Source organism: Magallana gigas, chromosome 4, assembly GCF_963853765.1.
Source record: "Magallana gigas chromosome 4, xbMagGiga1.1, whole genome shotgun sequence".
Taxonomy (NCBI): domain Eukaryota; kingdom Metazoa; phylum Mollusca; class Bivalvia; order Ostreida; family Ostreidae; genus Magallana; species Magallana gigas.
Genome location: NC_088856.1, coordinates 31,155,671 through 31,168,146, shown reverse-complemented (window position 1 = coordinate 31,168,146; position 12,476 = coordinate 31,155,671). Strand labels below are relative to the sequence as shown.

Sequence of the window (12,476 nt, the reverse complement as noted above, 5' to 3'; positions counted from 1 at the left end):
AGTTTAAGTTGTTGACCACCCAGTCTTCTTGATACAACGAAAATGAAACGAATAGTTCCAGCTGCAACAATATACTGCGTATGAAACAAACAGTTGACAGTGAACAATTTCGTAATTTTTCAGTCTTCGGCAACAAAAAGAATCTAGGTAACATAAAATCGTTATTAGTTTAGATTTTACCAGCTGGTTTTATATTAATTTTTAACAAACATGGTTTAGAAAAAAAATTATAGGAAAAAAGTCCAACACAGTATATACTTAAAATATTCAGTATTAAAAAAAATAAAAAATAAAGCACTCATCGATATCATAGATGCCCAAAAAAAATGAAATTGAAAACTTAAAATTAAAAATTAATGAAATGACAGCAGAAAACGAAGAGTTCAAAAAATTGGCACAATCCGCAATGAGTAAGGCCAATTGGAACGAACAGTATTCGCGGAAAAACTTTTGAGACCGGATTCCGTCAGGGTACACCCGTACCCCCGAGGATCCGGTCTCTGCCTGATGGCACACCTCCTAGTTTTGGCGCTAGGCGCCCTGTATAGAGACCATACAATAATGTATGGAACCTGTATGATAGGGTCAACTCAGCGCCCTGGCGCCGGAAATTGGTGTCAATATGGCCCCTTTTAAGACCGGACTCCGTCAGGGGACACCCGTACCCCCGAAGAACCGGTCTCGGCTAGATGGCACACCTCCTAGTTTGGGCGCTAGGCTCCCTGTATACAGACCCTACAATAATGTATGGAACCTGTATGAAATGGTCAATTCAGCGCCCTGGCGCCGGAAATCGGTGTCAATATGGCCCCTTTTAAGACCGGACTCCGTCAGGAGACACCCGTACCCCCGAGAATCCGGTCTCGGCTAGATGGCACACCTCCTAGTTTGGGCGCTATGCGCCCTGTATAAAGGCCCTACAATAATGTATGGAACCTGTATGATAGGGTCAACTCAGCACCCTGGCGCCAGAAATCGGTGCTTATATTGCCCCTTTTGAGACCGGATTCCGTCAGGGGACACCCGTACCCCCGAGGATCCGGTCTCTGCCTGATGGCACACCTCCTAGTTTGGGCGCTAGGCTCCCTGTATACAGACCCTACAATAATGTATGGAACCTGTATGAAATGGTCAATTCAGCGCCCTGGCGCCGGAAATCGGTGTCAATATGGCCCCTTTTAAGACCGGACTCCGTCAGGAGACACCCGTACCCCCGAGAATCCGGTCTCGGCTAGATGGCACACCTCCTAGTTTGGGCGCTAGGCGCCCTGTATAAAGGCCCTACAATAATGTATGGAACCTGTATGATAGGGTCAACTCAGCACCCTGGCGCCAGAAATCGGTGCTTATATTGCCCCTTTTGAGACCGGATTCCGTCAGGGGACACCCGTACCCCCGAGGATCCGGTCTCTGCCTGATGGCACACCTCCTAGTTTGGGCGCTAGGCTCCCTGTATACAGACCCTACAAAAATGTATGGAACCTGTATGATAGGGTCAAGTCAGCGCCCTGGTGCCGGAAATCGGTGCTTATATTGCCCCTTTTGAGACCGGATTCTGTCAGGGTACACCCGTACCCCCGAGGATCCGGTCTCTGCCTGATGGCACACCTCCTAGTTTGGGCGCTAGGCGCCCTGTATAGAGACTCTACAATAATGTATGGAACCTGTATGATAGGGTCAACTCAGCGCCCTGGCGCCGGAAATCGGTGTCAATATGGCCTCTTTTGAGGGCGGATTCCGTCAGGGGACACCCGTACCCCCGAGGATCCGGTCTCAGCTATATGGCACACCTCCTAGTTTGGGCGCTAGGCGCCCTGTATAGATACCCTACAATAATGTATGGAACCTGTATGATAGGGTCAACTCAGCACCCTGGCGCCAGAAATCGGTGCTTATATTGCCCCTTTTGAGACCGGATTCCGTCAGGGGACACCCGTACCCCCGAGGATCCGGTGTCAGCCTGATGGCACACCTCCTAGTTTGGGTGCTAGGCTCCCTGTATACAGACCCTACAAAAATGTATGGAACCTGTATGATAGGGTCAAGTCAGCGCCCTTGCACCGGAAATCGGTGCTTATATTGCCCCATTTGAGACCGGATTCCGTCAGGGGACACCCGTACCCCCGAGGATCCGGTCTCTGCCTGATGGCAAACCTCCTAGTTTGGGCGCTAGGCGCCCTGTATAGAGACTCTACAATAATGTATGGAACCAGTATGATAGGGTCAACTCAGCGCCCTGGCGCCGGAAATCGGTGTCAATATGGCCTCTTTTGAGGGCGGATTCCGTCAGGGGACACCCGTACCCCCGAGGATCCGGTCTCAGCTATATGGCACACCTCCTAGTTTGGGCGCTAGGCGCCCTGTATAGAGACCCTACAATAATGTATGGAACCTGTATGATAGGGTCAACTCAGCGCCCTGGCGCCGGAAATCGGTGATTATATTGACCCTTTTGAGACTGGATTTCGTCAGAGGACACCCGTACCCCCGAGGATCCGGTCTCAGCCTGATGGCACACCTCCTAGTTTGGGCGCTAGGCGCCCTGTATAGAGACCCTACAATAATGTATGGAACCTGTATGATAGGGTCAACTCAGCGCCCTGGCGCCGAAAATCGGTGCTTATATCGCCCCTTTTGAGACCGGATTCCGTCAGGGGACACCCGTACCCCTGAGGATCCGGTCTTGGCCTGATGGCACACCTCCTAGTTTGGGCGCTTTGAGCCGTTTTAAATTTCTATATAATGCAATCGGGTTCGAAAAGCTTGAATTCATAGTCGATAAAAATACATGAAAATTCGTTATTGGCAGGTAGCTTATTGGCAGCTAGCTTGACTTTAGTCTACGTGTATTATTTTGACTGTTAATATGTTGCCTATATATATGCAGGAGCGTGTGTGCTGTCATCACAATATATATGCTTTTTACTTATCCTTTTCCTAATGTACCTTCTCTTTATCCTCTTTTCTTAATCTTCAATCTTTTCTTTCAATTTCAAATGCATTCGAGTCCCGGTTCCGATGAGTATCATTTGTTGAATTTGAAGAATATCTTATTTTTGCTACCTAATGGTTAAGATAATATCTGTTAATTGTCAAGGGCTTGGCGACGTTGCAAAACGCAGGGATGTTTTTAATTATTTGAGATCATTGAAATATAATTTATATTGTTTGCAGGACACACATTTTACAAAAGATAATGAAAATGAGGTCAGAAATTTATGGGGATTTCAATGCTATTTCAGTTCCTTTTCTTCAAATTCTAGAGGAGTTGCTGTCCTTGTAGATAATAATTTTGATTTCAAGGTTCTCGCTGAAAAAGGTGATATTGATGGGAATTTTTTATTACTTAAGATATCTATAGAAAGCCATGATGTATTATTATGCAATATTCATGGTCCAAATACAATTTTATGAAAATATACAAATGCACATTGATGATATGCAATGCCAGAATGTTATCTGGTGTGGAGATTTTAATTTGGTTTTAGATCCTACTATAGATTGTTATATTTATAAGGGTATAAATAACCCGAAAGCTAGAAATAAGGTTCTAGAAATGATCGAGACTTATGCATATATAGATCCTTTTAGAAAGTTACATGAAGATTTACGTAGATATACATGGAGGAAACGATCCCCTCTTAAGCAGGGCAGATTATATTTTTTTTTGATATCTGAATCATTGTTGTCTAGTTTAGAAACATGTACAATAGAATCCAGTTACAGGTCAGATCATTCGGCCATAAGCATATCACTTGTCTTTAATGATTTTAAGAAAGGAAGAGCGCTGTGGAAATTTAATAACTCCTTACTTTATGATAATGATTATTTAGAGTGTATTAGAGATTTCATACTTCAAGTTAAGAAACAATATGCGATACCAGTTTATAATATAAACAATTTACATCAGTTGCCAGATGAAAATATTCTTTTCACTATTAATGATCAGTTATTCCTTGAAACATTGTTAATGGAAATACGAGGTAAAACTATTTCTTATTCATCATATATTAAAAAGAAAAAAGATAAACAGGAAAAAGAATTGGTGAAAGAAATTAAAGACACTGAAAAGAATATTTCTGAAAGCAATGTAGATTTACTATATAACAAAAATCAGGAATTAGAAAAGCTTAGAAAACATAAATTACAGGGCAATTATATTAGAAGTAGAGCAAAATGGATTGAAGAAGGAGAAAAACCATCAAGTTATTTTTGTAAACTGGAGTCCAGGAATTTTATTAGTAAGATTATACCAAAATTGGAGTTAGATTCAGGGGAGGTAATATATGACCAGACAAAAATCCTGACTGAAACTAAAAACTTTTATACAAAATTATATGAAAACAAGTTAGATAATGTCAACTTTGGTTTAAATAATGAATTAATATATGCTGACATTCCTAAACTGTCCGAAACGGAATCAGATTCTTTAGAGGGTGAAATTACTTTTAGCGAGGCATCAGAAATACTTTCTAGTATGAAAGCTAATAAATCACCTGGATCTGATGGTTTTTCTTCAGAATTTTTTAAGTTTTTTTGGAAATACATTGGTGTTTTTGTTGTTAGATCTATAAATTATGGATATAAAAATAATATATTATCAGTCACACAAAGACATGGTGTAATTACTTTGCTACCTAAAGGTGACAAAGCTAGACACAATGTTAAGAACTGGCGTCCTATAACTTTATTAAATACTGTGTACAAAATTGCATCTGGGTGTATTGCTGCTAGATTAAAAAAATATTTACATAAACTTATAAATCCAGATCAAACTGGATTTATGTCTAATAGATATATTGGAGAAAACACAAGGTTAATATATGACATAATGCAATATACCGAAGATGAAGAAATTCCCGGTCTTTTATTGCTTATCGACTTTGAAAAGGCTTTTGATACCTTATCTTGGAATTTTATACAACAAACTTTAGATTTTTTTAACTTTGGTCCCACTATTAGACAGTGGGTTAAGATTTTTTATACAAACATAACATCTGCGGTTAATCAAGGTGGCAATCTCTCTGAAATTTTTAATATTCAGAGGGGGTGTAGACAAGGAGATCCATTTTCCCCTTATATATTCCTGATTTGTGCAGAAATATTGGCGATACAAATTAGAAAAAATGAAAAAAATAAAGGTATAACAGTGGGTAGTATAGAAAAAAAGATTTCGCAACTTGCAGATGACACCTCGATTATCCTGGATGGAAGTGAAGAAAGTATATTAGAAACCATTTCTACATTACATAGATTCTCGGAAATGTCCGGCTTGTGTATAAATTATCAAAAAACTCATACTGTATGGATAGGTTCCAAAAAACATAGTAATGATATACTTATTCCTAATAGCAAGTTGAATTGGGGATCTACTAAATTCACCTTGCTTGGAATAAATTTTGATGTTGATTTGCTAAATATGCCTAGTATTAACTATGATCCAAAATTGGTTAAAATTAAGTCTATCCTTAAACAGTGGGAGAAAAGACATTTAACTCCCATTGGCAAGATTACAGTTATTAAGACATTAGTGCTACCTTTGTTAAATCATATACTAATGTCTATCCCAAACCCATCTGTCTTTTATTGTAAAGAATTAGAAAAGCTAATCTTTTTATTTATATGGAATGGCTCAACTCACAGAATAAAGAAAGATGTTCTTGTTCAAAAATATGAAGAAGGTGGTCTTAAGATGATAAATATCAACGCATTTATATCTTCCATGAAATTATTCTGAGGGAGACTGTCACAGCTTATTGTTACAAAGAGGGGGTTGAGTCAATTCATACTTAATTTTAATCAAAATAAATTTACATCATGTGGTATTGAATACATTAATATACTTTTGAAATCATTAAAAAACAAGTTCTGGATAGATGTGTTTAAGGCATGGGTTGACCTGCATAATATATTAGAGTCTGGCGCAACTGCAGACTCACCTTTATTTTATAACCCTTTGATCCATATTGGAGGGAAATCTTTTTTTAATAAACAACTATTTGATAATAATATTAGATACATCAATGATATCATTGAGGAAGATAGTACTTTTCTTAGTTTTGATAAGTTTTGTGACATGTATAAGAATGTAAAGGTCAATTTTTTAGAATATGCAAGTATAATCCATGCTGTAAAGACATACATCAGAAAATTGGGGGAAAATCAAACTTTAAGAAAATTAGCAAACGCGCTTATTAGAGAAAACATACATAAAGTTATGAAATGTAAAAAGTCAAAGTTTTTCTATGATATTTTAAACAATAATACCTCTGTGACAACAGGTAAAAGAAGGTGGAATGAATTATTAGATATAGAGGACATGGAATGGAAATTAATCCATAAACTACCTTTCATAATAACAAAAAACTGTAAACTTCAATTGTTCCAATACAGAATAATTAACAAAATTTTAGCAACAAACTCTTTTTTATTCAAAATTAAAAAAGTAAACTCTAAAATGTGTACCTTTTGTCACAGAGAAGAGGAAACTATAGAACATAAACTGTGGGATTGTGAATGTGTTCAATCTTTTTTAGAAAATTTTAAACATTATTTAGAAGAAAAAATCAATTTTCAGGTTTCATTTACCAAGAAAAATTTCATTCTGCCTAGAATGAAAAATGATATTAAGGATATCTTTGCTTTTACCAAGGATGCCTATCCTTGGTAAAAGCAAAGATATCCTTAATATCATTTTTCTTTGGTTAAAGTACTATATTTACACAGCAAGGTGTACCGAGAAACAATTGAGTGTTTCTTATGCAATGTCGTCTTTAAAGCTCTTCTATGAAACACAGAAATTTATTTCTTATAAAAATGGTGAAAATGAGATTTTTGATACTCATTGCAACATCTGGAATCCAATTTTTACTCTCTCTCTCTCTCTCTCTCTCTCTCTCTCTCTCTCTCTCTAAAAAAAAGAAAATTTTGCACTTCTGAATTATTATATTTAAAGCATCATAATCATGCATTGTATGTCTGCAGAATGTGTGAAATAATAAAAAAAAAATATTCAGTATTCCAACAAAATACTGTTTAACATACAAATTAAATAACTCATGAATGTCTAGCGTTTGTGCAGGATTGCATCTATATATATAAATACATTGTAGATATGAGGCACGGGAGGTAACTCTAATCAATTAACGCCGAACACCGTCCTGTGGTACACGCCATGTTTTATAGAGTAGGTAGATAGACTTGAGCATGGTATGTACTCATCTTTAAATTTCTCAGCCAACTTCCATCGTACATCGATAGTAGTTTATGAAATTGTTTTGAATATATATTTAGCATTTTTGTAACATACTTGAAACTGTCTGAATATCTATTTCTAAACCTACTTTCGCTTTTAATGTTATTATACAAACAGGGATTTGACTCAACAAAAAAAAAAAAAAAATGATGCTACACTAGAGTTTTTGCTGAACAAAAAGAAGACCTATAGTTTGCCTCCCACCCCCCCTATTTTTGTTGTTGCTCAGATTCAGTCAAATCCCTGTGATTTTGAAATAAACTCGTGATCGAATTTTTATGATGCAGATGATATCATAGTTTAGGCCAGCTGTTTTATTGTGTTAACATTGATTTACTATGAAGTGTGGTTGCTTTGGCTGAGCAATATTTTTTATGCAACAAAGACATAAAAGGGGAGGGGTTAACTTGGTCGCACAATAAAATTAAAAGAACAACAATACGCTGCTGTTTTTAAGATAAATATTTTTGTTTATATTTTTGACATACATGTACAAAACTAGTCTATAAAGCTTCATATGATGTTTTCGTAGATTAACTATGGATCCCCAAAACAGTGCCCAGGATGTATACCGATGTGACCTTTGTGAGACCGCCATAGTACACAGTTACTGTGACTTTTGTCATGTCAACCTGTGCAAGCCCTGTGTAGTAGATCACATCTCAGATGGATATGACAAACATAAAATTGTCCCTTTTCAGGAACGAAGATCAACCCTCATTTATCCGAAATGTGAAACACATCCACACAAAATGTGCGAATTGCAGTGCAAAGATTGTAATAACATTTCGATTTGTTCCTTTTGTACTGCATCTGAACAACACAGGGGACATATTTTCGTACATATATCAACTGTGTACAAGGCACAGAAAGAGACTATTGAAAAGGATACAGAAGAGTTAGTAAACACTTTATCTCCTACATACGAAGAAATTGCACGCGATTTGGAAAATCAGCTTGCCAACCTGGATGGAGGATATGAGAAACTTACATCAGCAATGTCCAAACAAGGAGAGCAATGGCACAGAGAAATCGACAACGTTATCAACAAAATGAAAACTGAAATAAGCAAGATTAAAGTAAAGCACAGAGACATTTTACAGAAACACTTGAATGAAATAAAACAGATACAGTCCCTCATAGAGCAAACGCTACGTGCAATAAACGAAATAGAGACATCTACCGAAGTATCTCCAGCCATTGCTTACAGTTCTAAAATCAGAGAATTCAGCAAGCTTCCACCCAAGATTCAGGTTTCACTGCCAACATTCATTCCAAAACCAATAGACCGTGAAAAGTTGTATAGTTTGTTTGGACAGGTAACCCCATTATCTACTGCTACAGAAGAAAATGTCTATTCACTTATCCAATCCATAACTTCAGTCAGAGAACTACTGGATGAACCAGAGATTGTTGCCACAATACAGACTGGGTATGAAAAACTACGCAGTGTTACCTGTCTAAATGAAGACAGGATATGGACGACTGGACGCACCAATGATATCAAATGCTTCAACATGAAAGGTTCACTTCTCCAGACAATCAAGAAAAAATCTGGTACATGCCCTAATGATATAGCTGTAGACAGTGATGGTGATCTACTGTATACTAGTGGGGCAACAAAGACAGTGTATAAAGTAAAGAATGAACAGACAGAAGAGCTGATCAGATTACAGGGATGGGGGCCTGGTCAGCTGTGTGTCACCTCTACTGGTGATCTCCTGGTTACCATGTTCAGTGATGATAATACCCAATCCAAAGTTGTCCGTTACTCGGATTCTACAGAGAAACAAACAATTCAATTTGATGATGAAGGTAAACCTCTATACTCAGGGAATAATAACATTAAATATTCCACAGAGAACAGAAACCATGACATCTGTGTAGCTGATTATGGGGCTGGTGTGGTAGTGGTGGTTAATCAGGACGGGAAACTCAGATGGACATATACCGGTCTTCCTTCAGTTACCAAGAAGAAACCATTTAAACCCTGGGCTATTACAACTGACAGTCAGAGTCGTATCCTTACAACAGATAAAGAAAACCATTGTGTCCACATTCTGCATCAGAATGGACAATTTCTGCGTTACATTGATAACTGTGATCTGAGGGATCCTTCTGGTTTATGTGTGGACAATGATGACAATCTGTTTGTGTGCGAGTACTTCAAAGGCAATGTAAAGAAAATCAAATATTCAAAATAGACACCGTCGTTTGTGACAATGATATCAGTTAAACATGCTTAACATTGTTTTCTTTCAACTATTCAGTTACACACAGTACGAGTTGTATGATACTAACATAAAACTTTGATCATGCTTTATCAATGAATAAAATGTGGTTGTGAGTTGTGTACTGGTAGTTTCATGAGGGAATGATTAATACCACTTATTAAATTTTAACTTTCCTAGGTTGATTTTGATTAACAATAATACGTTTGAATTTGATGAATGGTTTGTGTTAGGTATTGCTCGCCATGAAGGAAAAATTGTCAGAGAATTTTTTTCAAAGGATAGTGTTATGAAAAAGGGGTGCAGACCAGTGGATCAATACTGGGGAGAGGAGGCGGGCGGGTTTTATCCACAATGATAAGTGTTCGCGTAGTCTAACGAATTTTACACAGTCATCATTTTGGACATCGAGTAAAGGTTGTTTCCTTTCGAAAAACTAAACCTGAATTATACAAACAAGTATTTCCATACAGTGTTGATTGAATTAAAAAAATTATTAAAACTGCGTTAATTTTTGTGCTTTTAAAACAAACTAACTTTTAGGAACTTGCATTTTATTTTAATAAATTTAAATTTTGGAATACTGATTAAAGAAATCCAGATGAACAGAGCTAAATTAATATATTCCACCTGTGCTCCCTTAGAGGGCCACTTAATTGGCTATAATAATTAGTCATTTGTTTTGTCGAGTAGCCGTTCGGGGAATAAACCAACGTCATACGTACACCATTTGCTCGTGGTGATTTTTATAAAAAGTTGATTATGAAAAAAAATTCCCATTTGGATAAAAGATCGACTGTTTCATCAAAATATAATCATAGATTTTAGTACCCTCGTTCTAAAAACCAATATCAAACAGATATATTTTATGCCATTAAGATGGAAGGCAAAGGAGAAAAACAAGACGAAAAGGAACTAGATAATGACGTAGAGGATAAAGAAAATAAGAGTTCCCAATCACTTCGACCTGCAAGCGTGCTAAGATAGAATCGTATACATTTTCGGAGTAAGGAGAAGAAAATAAGATATACATGTACGATTACGAATAAAGAGCACACGGTTGGTGTGATCGGTCAGCAGAGAATGCTCACTCCTCCTAGACACATGATCCTACCTCCAATGTAATGAAGGTCCGTGTTTGCTAAAGGTTTGTATTTTGACCATTACAAACAAACCAAATTATTAACGTTTCGTTTTTCTTAAAATGTGACATTTTACCGATTTTGACATTTACCTCGATTATGACATGCCCAATTGTAACAAGGAGCAAACAGCAGTTGCGACCGGTCAGCAGAGGATGCTCACTCCTCCTAGGCACCTGATCCTACCTCTATCTTTTTGGAGGTCCGTGTTTCTCTGCTTCTAATTTGTATTTCGTTTTATGAATTTTTGAGATGGTTTGTTATTGTCATTTTTTCATATACGCGCAAAACGTTATTTTCATCTAAAACCAACTACAAATCTCCAACACATTCCCCCGGAGGAAGTTGTTGTTTTCGGGAGTACATAATTTTCATTGTAAACAGAGTACATTTTTCATTTTTAAAATCATTAAATTTTAAGATGATTTTATTAAAAGTTTTAAAATGATTAAAGATTATCATCTCATATGACTATTAAAGTTTATATATAAAAATTGTTCCCATATTTGCAAAATCATTATACCACACAGAATGTGTAGACTTTGATTTTGTAGACTTCATTTTTAAAACAAATGAAGTGTAGATGATGTCACTCTTAAATTTTAACAAAAAACCCATGGGCCACATCGCTCACCTGAACAGCAGTTCCTTGAAACATTACATTTCGTAGCATATGCTTTTTCTATTTTAAACATTGAGCCCCTTTCTGGGGACCCAGTATTGGTCCGAGGTTTATGGTTGGCTTGAACAACATAAATAGTAACATAGGAAAGAAAATGTGTAGCACTGCGGCGGGACCGCACGTACACAGTCTGAAAAACTGAACGTAGAAGAGTTCCACTTCAAGAGAAATAACTCTCAGACTGTACAGAACATCAAGAAAGATAACTCTTGGTTCCACTACATTAGAGTTTACACAATTTGAGGATTCTTTCATAGTAATCTCACAAACTGTAGCGTTATAGTTCTCGAAAAAAACTTTTTAAAAACATTTTCAATATATCTTTCTATGTTAAACTTTGAGCCCCTCTTAGGGCCACAGTATTAGTCCAGTGCTAAAGCTTTAATTATTTGGAATCTACATTATTTAAGGATGCTTGCAGTTTTAGTCTGAGGGTCATGATTTCTACAATTTAGAATCTTTATTATACATCTCAAAGGCCGGAATGCCCACAAAGGCCTCGAGCTGACATTTTCTTTAAATTAGGTATCATCAAATTTCTGTACCAATAGTCGTATATCAAATAATATCAGACTAAAAATATTTTGTGTAACTATATTAGTACATATTATAGTATTTATTGCCAAGCAGACAACATACAAATACACATAAAACATGGGTTCATCAACAAGATTTCTCAATAGCCCTTGCCATGCACCGTCCTCGACCAGGGACCCCGCGAGACACGCGCTGTCTGAGTTAGGTCGTACGTACAATTAATACATTAATACCACAGTATGCAACTATATTTTTATATGCAATTTTAACATTACCATGTGATTGTATACTCAGTACATTTCCTTATAAAATACGTAATGATGCATTTGTAATACAATGAATCATAACTCATCATGGTTACAAAAATCGAAGAAATTTCAAAGTTCAAAAATAAATTATCTTCTTTCTGCTTTAAACACTCTTTGAGCAAATTTTACGGGTTCATCATTTGTATACGAGGGAAGCACATTAACGGTGTTTCCCTAATTATAATAAAACATACTTTTTTTAATAATTTTATTCCCATGTGAAACAAGATTATCTATGGTATGGTTGTTTATAAATAAATCCACACCACGTGGGCTGATCTACCATTTATATAATGCTTAACCAAACTAGCTGCAATATTG

At 36.7% G+C, this 12,476-nt stretch overlaps 1 protein-coding gene across 4 annotated transcripts in view; it reads left to right on the top strand.

The window, feature by feature from the left end:
• Window positions 1-6,994: 6,994 nt before the first annotated feature.
• The window catches only part of LOC105339719 (tripartite motif-containing protein 2-like), a 29,685-nt gene continuing 24,203 nt past the window's right edge, over window positions 6,995-12,476 (top strand). The window contains exons 1-2 of one of the 4 annotated variants that reach the window (XM_066082062.1): window positions 7,014-7,186; window positions 7,788-9,560. In XM_066082062.1, the coding sequence (XP_065938134.1) occupies window positions 7,795-9,459 (1,665 nt within the window). In that variant the 5' untranslated portion in view covers window positions 7,014-7,186; window positions 7,788-7,794 and the 3' untranslated portion in view covers window positions 9,460-9,560. Of the gene's footprint in view, window positions 7,210-7,787; window positions 9,561-12,476 lie in introns of those variants that run through there. The other 3 variants (XM_066082060.1, XM_066082063.1, XM_066082061.1) reach the window with 3 other exon arrangements.